The sequence below is a fragment of the Eubalaena glacialis genome, chromosome 8, assembly GCF_028564815.1.
Source record: "Eubalaena glacialis isolate mEubGla1 chromosome 8, mEubGla1.1.hap2.+ XY, whole genome shotgun sequence".
Classification (NCBI taxonomy): Eukaryota; Metazoa; Chordata; class Mammalia; order Artiodactyla; family Balaenidae; genus Eubalaena; species Eubalaena glacialis.
The window spans coordinates 10,000,001-10,017,688 of NC_083723.1; the positions used below are offsets into that span (position 1 = coordinate 10,000,001).

The 17,688-nt window shown below is 48.3% G+C and overlaps 1 protein-coding gene across 2 annotated transcripts in view; it reads left to right on the plus strand.

The window, feature by feature from the left end:
- The window catches only part of NPC1L1 (NPC1 like intracellular cholesterol transporter 1), a 23,386-nt gene extending 7,603 nt beyond the window's left edge, over nt 1–15,783 (plus strand). Inside the window, exons 7-19 of one of the 2 annotated variants that reach the window (XM_061197556.1) lie at nt 1–106; nt 236–363; nt 802–939; nt 1,216–1,305; nt 10,091–10,281; nt 10,443–10,567; nt 11,163–11,289; nt 11,454–11,509; nt 12,641–12,791; nt 13,001–13,232; nt 13,391–13,504; nt 13,582–13,744; nt 15,605–15,783. The exon at nt 1–106 is cut by the window's left edge and continues 9 nt beyond it. In XM_061197556.1, the coding sequence (XP_061053539.1) occupies nt 1–106; nt 236–363; nt 802–939; nt 1,216–1,305; nt 10,091–10,281; nt 10,443–10,567; nt 11,163–11,289; nt 11,454–11,509; nt 12,641–12,791; nt 13,001–13,232; nt 13,391–13,504; nt 13,582–13,744; nt 15,605–15,783 (1,800 nt within the window). The remainder of the gene's footprint in view (nt 107–235; nt 364–801; nt 940–1,215; nt 1,306–10,090; nt 10,282–10,442; nt 10,568–11,162; nt 11,290–11,453; nt 11,510–12,640; nt 12,792–13,000; nt 13,233–13,390; nt 13,505–13,581; nt 13,745–15,604) is intronic. The other variant, XM_061197557.1, reaches the window with a different exon arrangement.
- Nucleotides 15,784–17,688: the final 1,905 nt, after the last annotated feature.

Below are 17,688 nucleotides of genomic sequence, written 5' to 3' on the forward strand. Positions count from 1 at the left end.
CGGAGGCCTGGGGAGGGACGGGAGGCCCACATCGGCCGAGCCCTGGGCAGAGTGGCCCCCAGCATGCTGCTCTGCAGCCTCTCCGAGGCCATCTGCTTCTTCCTAGGTGAGCCGGGGCAGGCCCTCCCCAGCAGGTACTGGGAGTTCTTGGAGGCTGGCAGCCTCCTTTCCCTTTGTACCCGTCTGAGCGGGTGCTGGGCCCTGAGATTCACCCCTGGTCCCCTCCCCCCACCAGGAGCTCTGACCCCCATGCCAGCTGTGCGGACCTTTGCCCTGACCTCCGGCTTTGCGGTGCTTCTCGACTTCCTGCTGCAGATGTCGGCCTTCGTGGCCCTGCTCTCCCTTGACAGCAGGAGGCAGGAGGTAGGGAGGTGGAGAGACCAAGGGACCCCCATCTTGGCTGGGGCTGGGGTGGCTTTACTTTGTAGAAGTAAAGGCTCGGAGTGTGGGATTGAGCGCGGCAACAGAGTGCTGGAATGTTTGGGCCACGTAGTCCCCAATGTCCCAAAGTAACTTTGCTTTGGTAATTTGGGGGAATATGATCAAACCTCCTAAAGTACACGAGGTCATGACATAAAATATAAATGAGAGACTGACAGGGAGGGAGTTCCTGTTTCCGTGATGGTGCCAAATTCAAAGGTGTTTTATCAAGGTAGAAGATAAAGGCAACGCACAGTGGCGTGTCCCCACTGGGCGGTGCTGACACAGGCCACCTGCGGAAGGTGGCTCTCCCGCCCCATGGGAGGGAGGTGGTCCCCGGGGTCTGTTTGGGGGCCACCTTGAGTGCCTGCCTCCTTCCAGGCCTCCCGGCTGGACGTCTGCTGCTGCAAGAGTGCCCGGGAGCTGCCCCCGCCTAGCCAGGACGAGGGGCTACTGCTCCGATGCTTCCGCAAGTTCTACGTCCCGTTCCTGCTGCACCGGTTCACCCGTGTGGTCGTGGTGAGTGGGGACGGAGGGGAAGCTGGGGGGCCTCGCCCCACCCGGGGACAGGGGCCCTGGCAGTGCCCGGGGCGGCGGGGTCTGCTCAGCCTTGACCCTCGCCTCGCCCCTCATCTTTGGAGGGGTGTCGAGCTTGCCCAGGTCCAGGAGCTGAAGCAAGAGGGAGGCTGAGATTCAAGTCTGCCCAGCTCCAGAATGTTCCCCACGAGACCCCGCCCAGACCCAGCCTGGGGAGCTGCTGGGCGGGAGGCCTTCACCCGGTGCTTCCCTCCCCAGCTGCTGCTCTTCCTGGCCATGTTTGGAGCAAGTCTCTATTTCATGTGCTACATCAAAGTGGGGCTGGACCAGGAGCTGGCCCTGCCCAAGGTGAGCGGACCCTGGGGCCACCGGTGGGTGCCCTCCCTCCCCTGCCCTCGGTCCCCAGGGACGTGAGGAGGGTCAGCAGCACACAGCGGGTGGGGCGGCATGGAGCAGGGGCGTGGTAGGAGTGCGGGACCGTTCACCACGTGGAGCTGGGAAGAGAAGCCACATCACGTATGGAAAGCGCAGGAGCTCAGCGCCAGCCCCAGGCCACGAGAGGGAGACGACCAGGCACCCGAGGGGCTGGCCCTGGGAGCCGATCGAGATGACTGTCAGGGCAGGATTGCGGAGCACCTGCCTTCTGCTGGGCACTCCACATCCTCAGGCCTGGGCTCCGCAGCAGCCCATGTCACTGTACTGTCCTCTGAAAGACAGTGAGGGTCGGGGGCTCTGTGGAAGGAAAGACCTCTGTGGCTTGAGGGTCCTGGGCAGAGGAGAGATCGAGGGGCGTCTGAGCATGAGTGGGACTTGCAGAGGAAGGCAGCGAGGGTGACGGCACGGACCCGTGGGAGGCTGGGGCGCATCCAGGTGCACTTCCTGGGTGTGGGAGTGACTGGGTGTGGGGAGGAGTAGGGGTAGAGCCCGAGAGCTGGAGGCCGGGGGTCGGGGTTGGGGAAGGGTGCTGACTGCCAGGCTGGGGCCAGCAAGCACACATCGGAGAGGCTCGTCTGGATGTGCAACCAGAGGTGGTGTGGGCTGGTGGCTGGGGGAGAGCAAGTCTGCGTGCCTGCGCTCCGGGGGAGAGAGAGCATCATGAGGGCCCGGACATCCAGGGCCACCCTGGGCGGGGTGATGGGAGTCCGGGTGCTGGTAGGAGCCCTGGGATGAGTAGTCTGGGTAGCCATTTGCAGGTGGTGCTGGCCTTGGAAGAAAGATGAGGTGGGAGGAGAGCCGACAGCCAGGACGGCACCTTCGAGCCACCATAGGGAGCAAGAGGAGGCAGCAAAGCCAGCAAGGGTCCAGAATGACCCTGCCACCCATGGTGGCCCTGGGGGCTGCTCACAGGGCTGAAGAGCTGCTCACAGCTCCCCAGTGCCCCCAGGACGGGTATCAGGGGCCTGGTGGGCCAAGCCAATGAGCGAGAAGGAAGGTGGTGATGGGCTGCAAGACCCAGCTGAGGTTTTGTTTATGCCCTTTGTTTATTTTTCTTTGGGGGAGATTTGTTTGTTTCTTATGACATTATAAAACTTACTTCTTTCAATTTTTTTTTCCTGGTGAAATATACATAACATGAAATTTGCCATTTTAAGTGGCGTTAAGTATGTTCACATTGTTGTGCAACACTCACCACCATCCATCTCCATGGCTCTTTCATCCTGCAAAACTGAGACTCTGTCCCTATTAAACACTGACTCCCCATCCCCTCCCCCCAGCCCCTGGCACCCACCATCCTACCTTCTGTCTCTGAAGTTGACTACTCTAGGTACCTCATGCAAGTGGAATCATACGTTATTTATCCTTTTGTGATGGGCTTAGTTCACTTAGCGTAATGTCCTCAAGGTTCAGCTATGTTGTAACATGGGTTAGAATTTTCTTCCTTTTTAAGGCTGAAGAATATTCATATGTATACGAATGCATGTACATCACAGTTTCCTTAACCATTTTTCTGTTGATGGACATGGGTTGCTTCCATGTTTTAGCTATTGTGAAATAATGCTGCTATGAACATGGGTTTACAAATATCTCTTTGAGACCCTGCTGTCAATTTTTTTGGGTATATACCCAGAAGTGGAATTGCTAAATCATATGGCAATTCTATTTTTTAATTTTTTGAGGAACCTCCATACTGTTTTCCATAGCAGCAGCTGTACCATTTTACATTCCTACCAACAACGCACAGGGTTCCAGTTTCTCCACATCCTCACCGACACTTGTTTTCTGGGTTTTTTTGGTTTGTTTGTTTGTTTCTTTTTTGATAATAGCCATCCTAATGGGTGTGAGGTGGTATCTCACTGTGGTTTTGATTTGGATTTCCCTAACAATTAGTGATGTTAAGCATGTACTTATTGGCCATTTGTATAGCTCCTTTGGAGAAATGTCTATTTTTGAATTGGGTTGGATTTTGTTGTTGAGTTCTAAGAGTTCTCTAGATATCCCGGATAATTAATCCCTTATCAGATATGTGATTTGTGACTATTTCCTTCATTTCTGTTGGTTGCTTTTTTACTCTATTGGTAGTGTACTTTGATGCACCAAAGTTTTTAATTTTCATAAAGTCTAATTTGTCTATTTTTCTGTCCGTTAACTGTGCCTTTAGTGTCATATTCAAGAATAAATCTTTGCCAGGAGTTCCCTAATGGTCTAGTGGTTAGGATTCTGGGCTTTTGCCCAGGTTCAGTCCCTGGTTGGGGAACTGAGATCCCACAAGCCTTGTGGCGTGGCCAAAACAAACAAACAAAACAACAACAAAAAATAAATCATTGCCAAATCCAATGTATTGAAGTTTTCCCCCTATGTTTTATTCTAAGAGTTTTGTAGTTTTAACTCGTAAATTTAGATCCATTTTGGGTTGATTTTTATATATATTTACGTATATTTTTGAAGGTCCAACTTCATTCTTTTGCATGTAGATATCCAGTTTCCCCAGCACCATTTGTTGGTGGGAATGGTCTTGGCTCCCTTGTCAAAAATCATTTGACCATATATGTGAGGGTTTAATTCTAGGCTTTCTGTTCTATTCCATTGGTCTATGTGTCTTTGTGCCAGTACCACACTGTTTTGATTATTGTATCTTTGTGGTAAATTTTGAAATCAGGAAATATGAGTCATTCAACTTTGTTCTTCTTTGTCAAGATTGTTTAATTATTTGGGGTCCCTTGAGATTCCAGTATGAATTTTAGGATGGATTTTTCTATTTATGCAAAAAAATCATTGGGTTTTTTTTTTTTTTTTTTTTTAAAGATCACTCTGGCTGCTGCTGTGTTTATTTATTTTTTAATTAATTAATTTATTTATTTTTGGCTGTGTTGGGTCTTCGTTTCTGTGTGAGGGCTTTCTCTAGTTGTGGCAAGCGCGGGCCACTCTTCATCGCGGTGCGTGGGCCTCTCACTATCGCGGCCTTTCTTGTTGGGAGCACAGGCTCCAGACACGCAGGCTCAGTAGTTGTGGCTCACGGGCCTAGTTGCTCTGCGGCATGTGGGATCTTCCCAGACCAGGGCTCAAACTCGTGTCCCCTGCATTGGCAGGCAGATTCTCAACCACTGCGCCACCAGGGAAGCCCAATCATTGGGATTTTGATAGGGATTTCATTGAATCTACAGATTGCTTTGGGTACTACTGACATCTTAACAATATTAAGTCTTCCAGCTCATGAATATTGGATGTCTTTCAATTTCTGTCTTCTTTAATTTCTTTCAGCAATGTTTTGTAGTTTTCAGTGTATAAGTCTTTCACCTCCTTGGTGAAGTTAATTCCTAAGTATTTTATGGTGCTATAGTAAATGGAATTGTTTTCTTAATTTCGTTTTTGGATTACTCATTGCTCATGTATAGAAATACAACTGATTTTTGTGTGTTAATTTTGTAACCTACAACTTTGCTGAATTTATTAGTTCCAACGGGTTTTTTTGGTGAATCTTTAGAGTTTTATATATGTATATAAGATCATGTATTTTATGAACAGAGATAATTTTACTTGCTTTCCAGTTTAGATGGCTTTAATTTCGTTTCCTTGCCTAACTGCTCTGACTACAACTTCCAGTATTATGTTGAATAGAAGTGGTGAAAGCAGGCATCCTCATCTTGTTCTCAATCTTAGAGGAAATTCTTTCAGTCTTTCAACACTGAGTATGATATTAGCTGTGGGATTTTCATATCTGTGGCTTTTATCATGTTGAGGAACTTTGCAGTACTCCTGCTTTTCTGAGGTTTTTTTTCCCTAAAAGGATGTGGAATTCTTTTTCTTTTGGCGACACTGCATGGCTTGCAGGATCTTAGTTCCCCAACCAGGGATCGAACCCTGGCCACAGCAGTGAAAGCGCTGAGTCCTAACCACTGGACTGCCAGGGAATTCCTAGGACGTGGGATTTTGTCAAAAGTTTTTTCTGCATCAGTTGAGATGATCGTGTGATTTTCTCTTCATTCTATTAATGTGGTGTATTACATTGACTGATTTTCATGTGTTGAACCACTCTTGAATTCTGAGATAAATCCCATTTGGTCACTGTGTATAACCCTTTAAAAATATTGTTGAACTCAATTTGCTAGTATTTTGTTGAGGATTTTTTTCATCAATATTCATAAGGGATATTTGTCTGTAGTCTTTCTTTTCATGTAGTGTCTTTGTCTGGCTTTGGTATTAGGGCAATGCTGGCCTTATAGAATGAGCTAAAAGTGTTTCCTCCTCTTCAATTATTTGGAAGAGTTTGAGGAGTATTGGTGTTAATTCTTCTTAAAATGTTTGGTAGAATTCACCCGTGAAGTCATCAGGTACAGGGCTTTTCTATGTTGAGTTGATTTTTGAAAATGGATTCAATCTCCTTACTAGTTATGGGTCTATTCAGATTTTCTATTTCTTCTTTTTCACAGTGTTGGTAGGCTCTGTGTTTCTCGGAATTTGTCCATTTCATCTAGGTTATCCAATTTGTTTGCATACAATTGGTCATAGTACTTACTTAAAATTCCTTTTATTTCTGTAGAATCAGTAGTTGTGTCCCCACTTTCAATTCAGATTTAGTAATTTGAGTCTTTTCTTTTTTTCTTAGTCGACATAAGTAAATCTTTGTTGATTTTGTTAAACTTTTTGAAGAACCAATTCTTGGTTTCATTGATTTTCTATATTGTTTTCCTATTCTCTATTTTATTTCTCTCTGCTCCAATCTTTATTATTTCTTTTGTCTTGGTAGCTTTGTGTTTAGTTAGTTTTTTTTTTTTCTGGTTCTGTAAGTTGTATAGTTAGGATGATGACTTGAGATCTTTCTTCTTTTTTATTGTGAACATTTATAGCTATAAATTTCTTCCTTAGCACTGCTTTCACTGCATCCCATAAGTGTTGGCATGTTGTGTTTTCATTTTCATTCATCTGTAAATTTCTAATTTCCTTTCTGATTTGTTCTTTGACCCGCTGGTTGTTTAAGAGTGTGATGTGTAATTTCTACAAGTTTGTGAATTTTTCAGTTTTCCTTCTGTTATTGATTTCTAACTTCATGTAGTCGTGGTCAGAGAATATACATAATATGATAACTATCTTTTTAAATGTTGAGATCTAATATGTGGCCAAACACATGGTTTATCCTGGAGAATGTTCCATGTGTATTTAAGAGGAATATGTATTTTGTTGTTGTTGGGCAGAGTTTCTGTATATGTCAGTTAGATTTAGTTGGTTTATTGTGTTGTTCGAGTCCTCTATTTCCTTAATTATCTTCTGTCTGTGTGTCCTACCATTATTGACACTGGAGTATTGAACTCTCCTACTATTATTGTAGAACTTTCTATTTCTCCCTTCAATTCTATCAAGTTTTGCTTCATAGATTTTGACGGTCATTCATTAGGTGTGTAACTGTTTATACACACTTACTCTTGCTTTATTGAACCTTTTATTAATATATAATGTTCTTCTTTGTCTTTTGTAACCTTTTTGATTTAAAGTCTATTTTACCTGGTAGTAGGATAGCCACCTTTCTTTTGGCTACTATTTGCATGGAATATCTTTTTCTATACTTTCACTTTCAACCTGTGGGCATCTTTGGATATCAAGTGAGTCTCTTATAGACATCATGTAGTCGGATCACGTTTTTCTTATCCATTCTGTTAACCTCTGACTTCTTTTTGGAGATAGTGGTCTATTTACATGTAAAGTAATTACTGATAAGGAAAGACTTACTTATGTCATTGTGCTATTTATTTTCTATATACCTTTTTTGTCTCTCATTTTCTGCATTACTATCTTCTTTTTGTTTAGTTGATAGTGAAATGTTTAAATTCCTTTCCCATTTCCTTTTGTGTATATTCCATGGCTATTTTCTTTGTGGTTACCAGGGAGATTACATTAAATATCATAAAATTTGTTGAATTTATCCTAGTTTAACATGAATTACATAGAAAAAAATCTGCTCCTATACAGCTCCTTTCCATTTCCTTTCAGTCATTGCTATCACAAAATTACATCTTTATGCACTGTGTATCCAAAAACGCAGACTAATAATTTTTTATGTATTAGTCTCTTAAGTTATGTAGAAATAAAAAAATGGAGTTACAAACCAAAGTTACAATAAAACTAGCTTTTATAATTTTCAATGTATTTACCTTTACCAGTGATCTTTATTTCTTTATATGGCTTTGAGTTATACTCTAGCATCCTTTCATTTCAACTTGAAGGACTCCTTTTAGCGCTTCTTGCAGGACAGGTCTTGTGGCAACAAACTCCTTCTGCACTTGTTTATCTGGTAATGCCTTAATTTTCCCCTCATTTCTGAAGTACAGTTTTGCCAGAAGTAGGATTCTTGGTTGACAGTTTTTTCCCCTTAAGTACTTTGAGTATACAAACCCACCACCTTCTGGCCTTCAAGTTTTCTAATAAGAACTGTGTTTATAATCTTATTGGGGATCCTTTGTATATGATAAGCTTCTTCTCTTTTGTTGCTTTCAAAATTCACTTTTTGTCTTTATCTTTCAACAGTTGAATTGTAATGTGCCTTGGTGTGGGTCTCTTTGAGTTTATCCTACTTGGAGTTTGTTAAGCTTCTTGGATGTTTATATTCATATCTTTCATCAGATTTATGAAATTTTGGCTGTTATTTCTTCGAATAATCTTTCTTCCTTTTTCTTCCTCTCTCTTCTCTTTCTGGGATTCCCATGATGCGTATGTTGGTCTGCTTGATGATGTCCCACAGGTTCATTTTTCTTTATTCTTTTCTCTTTCTCTTCTTCACTTGATAATTTCAATTGTCCTATCTTCTTGTTTGGTAATTCTTCTTCTGACTGCTCAAATATGCTTTTGAATCCCTATAGTGAATTGTTTATTTAGTTATTGTATTTTTCAGCTCCAGAATTTCTTTTTGGTTCTCTTTTATGTTTTCTCTTTATTGATCGTTCCATTTTGCTCATACATTGTTTTCTTGATTTTGTCCATATGTTATTTTAGCTCTTTGAGCATCTCTAAGATAGTTGTTTTGAAGTCTCTGTCTAATAAATCCATTGTCTGGTCTTTCTCAGGGATGGTGTCTGTTGATTAATTTTTGTTCCCAGGTGTGGGCCATATCTTTCTGAGTCTTTGTATGTTTTATGATTTTCGTTGTTGTTGTTGTTGAAAAATGGACATTTGAGAGTCTGCAGTAACTCTAGAGATCAGATTCTCTTCCTTCCCCAGGGTTTGCTAATTTATTTATTTATTTTTATAAATTTATTTGTTTTTATTTTTGGCTGTGTTGGGTCTTCGTTGCTGTGCGTGGGCTTTCTCTAGTTGCAGTGAGCGGGGGCTACTCTTCATTGCAGTGCGCGGGCTTCTCATTGTCATGGCTTCTCTTGTTGCAGAACATGGGCTCTAGGTGCATGGGCTTCAGTAGTTGTGGCACGCGGGGTCTAGAGTGCAGGCTCAGTAGTTGTGGCACATGGGCTTAGTTGCTCCGTGGCATGTGGGATCCTCCCGGGCCAGGGATTGAACCCATGTCCCTTGCATTGGCAGGCGGATTCTCCACCACTGCACCACCAGGGAAGCCCTATTTATTTATTTTTAAAAACTTAATTGTTTCTGATGTCTCTGTCCTGGAGATCAGCCTGAGATGTAAAGTTAAAGTCTTTACAGGTCTTTTCTGAGCTTTCACCTTTCCCTGGGCATGTGCAGTGACTGTTTAAATTCCCCTGTATTTGTGGTTGATTTTGAGTGTCATGTTTCTTAAAGGTCTGGCTCTCAAAAGGAGAAAAAGGGAGATATGAAGGGGAAAAACAATAAATCAAGCACTTGCTCTTTAAATATCTTGGAAGTAACTTCAGCTTGAGGTGAAGGTTTTAAGGGTGCCTGACTCTGTGTCTGCTCTACGGATATCAGCAGCAGCAATGAGTGATCAGAACACATATACTTGATATTTAAGAGATGGGTCTTATAGCCTACCCTGGATCCTGCAAGCTGTGTGCAAACTGTTCCTGGAATGCATGCATGGCTGCCTGCTTCAGGCTGGGAGGATACAGGATGAGTAGCCAGTACCATGCTAAGAACCATCCAAGCCTTTCTCTGGAATCTTCAAGCCCTCAATCAACCCCAGAATTCCAAAATAGTTACATCAGACAGATTCTGCCAGTGCAGTTGGAGTCTAGGTGGGGAGGTGGAATCCTAGTTCTTCCTATTCCAACATCATCCCTGATGTCACTTTGAGGTTTTATGTTATAGGAGAAGGGATCAGGCCATGCAGATGCCTGGCACATGGCCTTGAGGGTGTGCACATGGGTGTTTACATGTGCGTGTCCGTGCAGTCTGTGGTCACAGGCCAGCTTGTTAGACTGTGGCTGTACCAAACTGGGGATGATAAGAAGGGGTAAAATTATGTGTATATGTTTGTGTGTGTGTCAGAGAGTGTGTTCATGCAGGCTGGCATGTGATGCTCTGTGCATGTACCTCCATGAGTGTGTTCTGTGCATGTACCTGTAATTATACCTGGATGTGTGTACCTTGGAGTGTGTACCTCTATGGGCACACCTCTGACCATGTACATCTGTAATGGAACTGTACGTGTGACTCTGTGAGCATATATCTCTGTACCTCTGTGAGCATGCACCTCTGTGTACCTCTTGAGCATTTGCTGGAGCGAGGCTCTTGGGGTGTGTCTGGCCCTGGACTCACTGACTGTCCTCTGTTCCAGGACTCGCACCTGCTCGACTATTTCCTCTTTCTGAACCGCTACTTTGAGGTGGGGGCCCCGGTCTACTTTGTAACCACTGGGGGCTACAACTTCTCCAGTGAGGCAGGTTTGAACGCCATCTGCTCCAGCGCAGGCTGCAACAACTTCTCCTTAACCCAGAAGATCCAGTACGCCACAGAGTTCCCTGATGAGTGAGTGCCCCAGCCCACCCGTCTGTCCCCTTCCCCTGCCCTGCTGCCCACCTGCTGCCATGTGCCTGGGGAGGCCCAGAGTGAAGGTTGGACCGTAGGAAGGACCCGCCGCAGCCTGCTTGTGTGGTCCTGTCCCCTGACCTCCTCTCCCCAACCCTCAGGTCTTACCTGGCCATCCCTGCCTCCTCCTGGGTGGACGACTTCATTGACTGGCTGTCTTCATCTTCCTGCTGCCGCCTTTATGTCTTTGGCCCCAATAAAGATAATTTCTGCCCCTCGACTGTCAGTGAGTATGGGGCCTCTGGGGGCTCAGGGCCCACTACATCTTGGGGAAACTGAGGCTAGAAAAAGGAGAGGACTGGTGGAGGATCTCTTAGCCCCTCCTGCTCTTCGGCAGGGTCAGTCGGGGCGGGGGGGGGTCCCGTCTTGGAGCACAGGTGTGGGGGACTGCACCCGTATGTGTGGACGCCCAGCTGGCCCACCAGGCAATCACCCCCTCAGGCCCCTGCTGAGTTGTGCCCACACCCGCCGGGCAGGCTGCTGCTCACATGCCGAGGGAGTCGGGTGAGAGCTGGGATGGGCACGTGGCCCTACCCCCAAGCAGCTGCACTTGTAGGCGGAGTGGGGAGTCCCCGTGGTGGCTGTTTCTCTGCCCCAAACTTCTCTTCCTTGCTTGCTCATAGGTACCAGCCGTTTCCATAACTGACAGGGGAACTCCTCCCATAGTTAGAGACAAATGCAAATCTCTCCAGAAGTACCCATGCCTGTTGCGGCAGTGGCAGTGCGTGGGGATTGTGATGGGAATGGACCACAAGGCGGGCAGAGCGGGGGCTGCCTGGCCTTGGGGGTGCCACCACCTGGAGCCCCTGCTCTCTTTGCAGACTCCCTGGCCTGCTTGAAGAACTGCATGAGACCCACAGCGGGGTCTGTCCGGCCATCAGTGGAGCAGTTCCACAAGTATCTTCCCTGGTTCCTGAACGATGAGCCCAACATCAAATGTCCCAAAGGGTAGGCTGGGGTGGGGCGTCCACCAGGGAGGACAGCTGTGTGGGCGCCCAAGGCGGGGGCACAGAGGGGCAGGAGGCAGTGTGGGTTCTCTGGGAGTGGCCATAGGCCAGGCACACAGAGGGGGCCCGATCCTTGGCTAACCTGCTCTGGTCTTCTCCCTGCAGCGGCCTGGCAGCGTACAGCACCTCCGTGAGTTTGGGCCCAGATGGCCAGGTCTTAGGTAAGCACGGCCTCGACTGGAGGGGAAGACCAGAGTCAGCTGCTCCAGGGGCCCGAGTCCCAGGGAACAGCTTCTCCATCTCGAGCCTCCTCTCCTTCCTCCTTCCCCTTATGGGGGACTTCTAACTGCCCTGGCCCTATCTTCAGAGGTCACGTTACCCAGCTCCACATCCTCAGACTTTACCCCATTTCTGCCCTGCTTCCTTCTCCCCACCCCCAAATCCAAGGGTTAGTGTGACGTTCGTGGACTTTTCAGTGGCTGATGCCGCACTTGGGAGCCACCGACATCCTTTTCTCTCAGGCACAAGTCACACCCAGATGTGGGCAGTGGGCAGCTGGTTAAATGAATGACTGTTGTACTTACCCAGTGGGTGCCCGGATGCACAGCTCTGTTAAGTCAGCTGTTTCCATTTTTCTGTCTCCCTTTCTGGTCCTTTCCTATAGGAATATGTACATTGGAAAAGTAATTAAATGAATTTTAAGAATCCAATGCATGTTTAGAAACCATACAGAGCCGCGTTTGGGTTCATCTGGGAGATCTCTTCTTCTTTTTCTTTTTTTCTTAATTTAATTTTATTTTTGGCTGCGTTGGGTCTTCGTTGCTGTGCACAGGCTTTCTCTAGTTGTGGTGAGAGGGGGCTACTCTTCCTTGTGGTGCTTGGGCTTCTCAGTGCAGTGGCTTCTTTTGTTGTGGAGCACAGGCTCTAGGCATGTGGGCTTCAGTAGCTGTGGTGTATGGACTCAGTAGTTGTGGCTCGCAGGCTCTAGAGTGCAGGCTCAGTAGTTGTGGCGCACGGGCTTAGCTGCTCTGCGGCATGTGGGATCTTCCCGGACCAGGGCTCGAACCCGTGTCCTCTGCATTGGCAGATGGATTCTTAACCACTGCACCACCAGGGAAGTCCTGGGAGATCTCTGTAAGCTCTATCCATCAGAGGCAGGGCTGGGACTTGAGTCTTGCACAGCAGTAGGACCAGCTGCAGAGTTTGCAGGACTGGGGCCAAACCAAAATGCAGGGCCCTTTGCTCAAAATGTATTAAGAATTCCCAAATGGTGGCGGCAGAGCCCTGAACCCAGCCGGGCGCTATCCCTTGGGGGTTCTGAGGGCGCCTGGCACAGGCTCTGACCTTTGCAGCCTCGCGGTTCATGGCCTACCACAAGCCGCTGAAGAACTCTCAGGATTACACGGAGGCTCTGCGGGCAGCTCGGGCGCTCGCAGCCAACATCACCGCCGACCTGCGGAAGGTGCCGGGCACCGACCCAGACTTCGAGGTCTTCCCTTACACGTGAGTCCCTGGGCACTGGGATGCAGGGAGGTGGGCCCGGGCGAGGGTGCTGGGCTGGTGAGGGTGGCTGCTGGGTGGGGATGGGCTCCAGCAGGGAGGCTCGGGCTGCACCTGGGCCCGGGCCCCCCAACACCCTCCCCAAGCTGCGTGCTCATCCTGAAGTGGGCGTGGGAAGCCATGGAGCAGTGACTGTGCTGTGCGACCCGCAGGATCACCAACGTGTTCTATGAGCAGTACCTGACCGTGATCCCTGAGGGGCTCTTCATGCTCGCCATCTGCCTGGTGCCCACCTTCGGCGTCTGCTGCTTCCTGCTGGGCATGGACATCTGTTCCGGCCTCCTCAACCTGTTCTCCATCATCATGATCCTGGTGGACACTGTGGGCTTCATGACCCTGTGGGATATCAGCTACAATGCTGTGTCCCTCATCAACCTGGTCACGGTAACCTGCTGGCCGAAGGGTCGGGGCTCCAGGGCAGGAGGGGTGCTGGCCTCATAGGACGACCCCAGTTCTTTCTAGAGTCTAGGTGCTGCCCGCTGGTCTGGGTGGAGACCCCTGCCCCCGGCCTTTTGTGGCTGAAGCCCCCTCTGTCCCCACAGGCGGTGGGCATCTCTGTGGAGTTTGTGTCCCACATCACCCGCTCCTTTGCCATCAGCACCAAGCCCACGCGGCTTGAGAGGGCCAAGGAGGCCACCATCTCCATGGGCAGCGCGGTGAGTGGATGGGCTGCCTCACGTAGTCCTCGGCCGGCTGCCCCGTGCCCAGCCTGACGCCCACCTGTGACCCCCAGGTGTTCGCAGGAGTGGCCATGACCAACCTGCCCGGCATCCTCGTCCTGGGCCTGGCCAAGGCGCAGCTCATCCAGGTCTTCTTCTTCCGTCTCAACCTCCTCATCACTGTGCTGGGCCTGCTGCATGGCCTGGTCTTCCTGCCGGTCATTCTCAGCTACGTGGGTGAGTGCCCAGGCTCCTCTGACACTGCCAGGCCCCTCCCGCGTGACTCCAGGCCACAGGCAAAATGCCACGAACACACACAGCCCTGCTTACCCGGGACAGTCACTGCCCAAATTGCGAGCACACAGTTCCTCCTGGTTTGGAAAAACTGCAGTTTTTCACTTAACATGTGAAAACATCTTTTATTTTGGTCAGATGTGTGTTTCAAACACTGTCAGTGGCCGTATGGTTCTGTGCTGCGTGCTGTTGAACTTTTGATCATGACCTTCAGCAAGAAATATATTTTCACACTGAGAGGTGATGTGTACAGGCACGGACACGGACAGGCAGAGTAGAACAAGCATTTCACAAAATAACACTGCCGGAGAAGCCTTGGATATTTTCTGTTCTAGCCTATCATTGATTTTTTAAAAAAATGCTGGTGTTATCTGCGAAATTGATTTCATGACTCATTCGTGGGTAACTACTTGCAGTCGAAAAACATATCCTCTCCTATGGATCAGCCACAATCCATTTAACCAGCTCCCAGCTGCTGGACATGAGACTATTTCTGACTTTCCATGCTATTGCCAGTGCTGCGATGACCATCCTTGTGGCTGAATCTTTGACCTCATCCTCCTATATTTCCTGGAGAAAGTCCAGTCTGTGAATGCTGATTATTCATGCCAATGGTTAACGCCCTCCAGCAAGTTTTACCATTTAAACTCCTACCAGCAACACGTACATTTCTGTTTCCTCATTGTTGAGTACAGTCATATACACACCCTGTCCCCCAAAAGAGATTTTTTTTTTTTTGGTTGCACTGGGCAGCTTGCGGGACCTTCGTTCCCGACCAGGGATTGAACCCGTGCTCTCGGCAGTGAAAGCACGGAGTCCTGACCACTGGACCACCAGGGAATTCCACCGCCCCACCCCCACAGAGATTTAAACTGGGCCCGCAGGACGAAGCATCCCCCCTCTTACGGTGGGCAAGCTGAAAGCAGTTCAATGCTGCACCATTCCCTGACATCCGGAATACTAATAATGGTAATTTTAGAGAAAACATTTACAGAAGGGTGTGTTTGTGCTCTAATATATGTGCACTAATCGTCTTGTCACCTCTGGAGGTAGGTGATGTTTTCATCCCCATTTCACCGATGAGGAAACTGAGACTCCCACCCCAGTCACAGAGCTGGTCACATGCATTGTATCTGGAGGCCACACAGCTCCAGCGCCCCTACCCAAGGCACCAGCATCTTGTAGAAACTTCCTGACCCCCTTTGGAAGAGGAGAGTGTATTGGGGATGGTGGGTGACGAGGAGGACAGCCCCAGGGGCCACCCAGTTGGGGAGCTACAGGTCCCACAGGTCGTGGCCACCCCTTGGAGATTCCGAGTGGCCGGGAGTGAGGAAGGAGCTCGCAGGTCCTGCCCCCTCAGAGTGGCCTGGGATCTTGACAGAGAGGCGAGTGGCAGGCGCAGAGGCCCCCGGGCCCCTTGCTGACCTGATTCTGACAACACAGTGAGGAGCGGCTTCTCTCGGCAAGGAGCGCTTGCACAGGGTGTCCAGGAAGAGAGGAGGGGGTGGCAGTCACAGGCCATGGGCGTCTGGGGGCTTCCCCTGCCAGATCCCCGGATGGCAGGGGTCTGCACTGGAAGGCAGGTGGGCCAGGGGCTGGGCGTGGACGGCGGCTGAAACGGCTACTGGCTTTTAGGCGTAGGGTGGAGCGAGGGCTGGGGTGAGGGGCAGCGGTGGAGGTGGAGGGCTTAGGGCTTAGCTCTCGCTCTCCGGAACTTCCTTTTTAGGCCACAGCAAACGCCTGCGCCCCGCATCCAGCACGCCACTTCCCTGACCGTGGTCCTCTGTATCTGTCCCTCTGCAGGGCCTGATGTCAACCCAGCTCTGGTGCAGCAGCAGCAGCAGCAGGAGGCGGCGGGGGCTGCGGCCGAGGCGGCCTCCTGCTCAAAGGACCCTGCCCCGACGGGCACGGCCAACAGTGTCTATGTCAACTACGGCTTTGAACATCCTGCCAAGAGCGAGGGTGGCCTGGCTAGCTCTTGACCTCACAATAGGCAGAAGTTCTGATGGAGCCGGAGCCCCTGTCCCAGCTCACCGGCCCTGACCTGAGGGGCCACGAGGGCTCCTCTGTGGGGGTGCCTTGACCCATCCTCCCCCTCAGGGCCTGGGAGCGGCTGTCCCCACAGGAGTGCCCACGACAGGTCACCCTCTGGCCATGAGATCTCACCCACAGGGACACACAATGTGATGGAGGCGGCGCGCGATGGCGTGGGTGTGATCTGGTCCTGATCCATCTCTTGAATTTGACATGTGTCCTCCTCATGCAAGTTTTAAAACTTTAGTTCTGTGTATGTAAACATATTATTTCACATTTAAAAGTTTTTCTTAATTGATATTACACTTGACCTATCCTTTTGCAATGAGGTTTTTTTTTTCATGCAACATACGTTTTTTTGATTTATTCATGTTGCTACGTGGCGATCTAGTCCAATCATTTGAACTGCGACACAGCATTCCATTGTGTGAACGAACACGGTGTTTTTATCCATTCCCCAGCTAGTGGGCAATCACATTGTCCCCAATTACTTTTCTGCTGTAAGTCCACAGTCACTTTTGTGGAATTCAGAACTCCCAAAGCTCTGAAAACCTACTGTGTTTGTCTCTTTTTCTCCTGTAAGTTTGGGGAAAACTCATTTGGTGGCAAAAACTGATCAGACAAGATGTATCTATTTATACTCTATAAATAGGATATTTACACTGTTCAACCAACTTGTTGTGAATAGTCATATATTTCAGTGCATTAATGAGTTTGATTTCGTGTTGCTGCCCCAGATCCTCCTGGGGTCTAATATCTAATGTGCTGTAAACATCAAATTACCTTTCTAAAAAATGTTCTAAATTCTGAAATTCAGCTCACCTATGGGATTTCAGGTATCGAACCATGGACCTGTGGGATAAGCACGTGCTTACACGTCTCCTGTCTATGTGTGGGGAGCTACCATCGCTGTAGCACTGAACGGGATACAGGCAAATGCCTCCCAGAGAGGTTGCCCTATTTGCACCAGCAGTGGATGAGGGTGCCTCTCTCCCTGCACCAGTACCAACACAACGCTCCACTTACTGTTGGGAGGCGGGGGGGTAGGATTATGGATGATTATCCCTTTTTTAAAAACACTTTTTAAAAAGAAGACTTTTAAATTTTAGAATAGTTTTACAGAAAAATTACAAAGATAGTACAGAGTTTCTGTATGTCCCCCACCCAGTTTACCCTGCTAACGTATCACATTAGTATGATACACTTGTCAGTGTACAATTAATGAACCAGTACTGATAATTACTACTAACTAAAGTCCATACTTTGTTTAGATTTCCGTAGCTTTTATCTAGTGTCCATTTTCTGTGCCAGGATCCCATCCAGGACACCGCATAATACTCAGATGTTATGTCTACTTAGGCTCCTCTGGGCTGTGACAGTTTGTCAGACTCTCCTTTTCTTTGTTTTTGATGACCTGGACAGTGGAAGACTGGTCAGGCATTTTATAGAATGTCCTTCAAATGGGGTTTGTCTGGTGTTTCTCCTGATTAGACTAGGGTGATGGGCTTTTGGGAGGGAGACCACAGAGGCAGAGCGCCGTTCTCAGCATATCGTGCCAAGGGTGCCTGCAGTCGCCACCACTCATCGCTGTGATGCTGACTCTGACCGCCTGGCTGAGGTTGCGTCGGCCAGGCGTCTTCCCTGTACAGTTATCTTGCACCTGTTTCCATGCTGTGCTCTTTGGACGGAAGTTGCTATGCACAGCCCACACTTAAGGAGGGGGGAGTTATGTTCCACCTCCTGGCGGGTGGGGTGTTTACATAAATTATTTGGAACTCTTCTGAACAGGAAAATTGTCTATTCCCCTCCATTTATTTATTTATTCGGTATGATATCTACATCAGTATGGACTC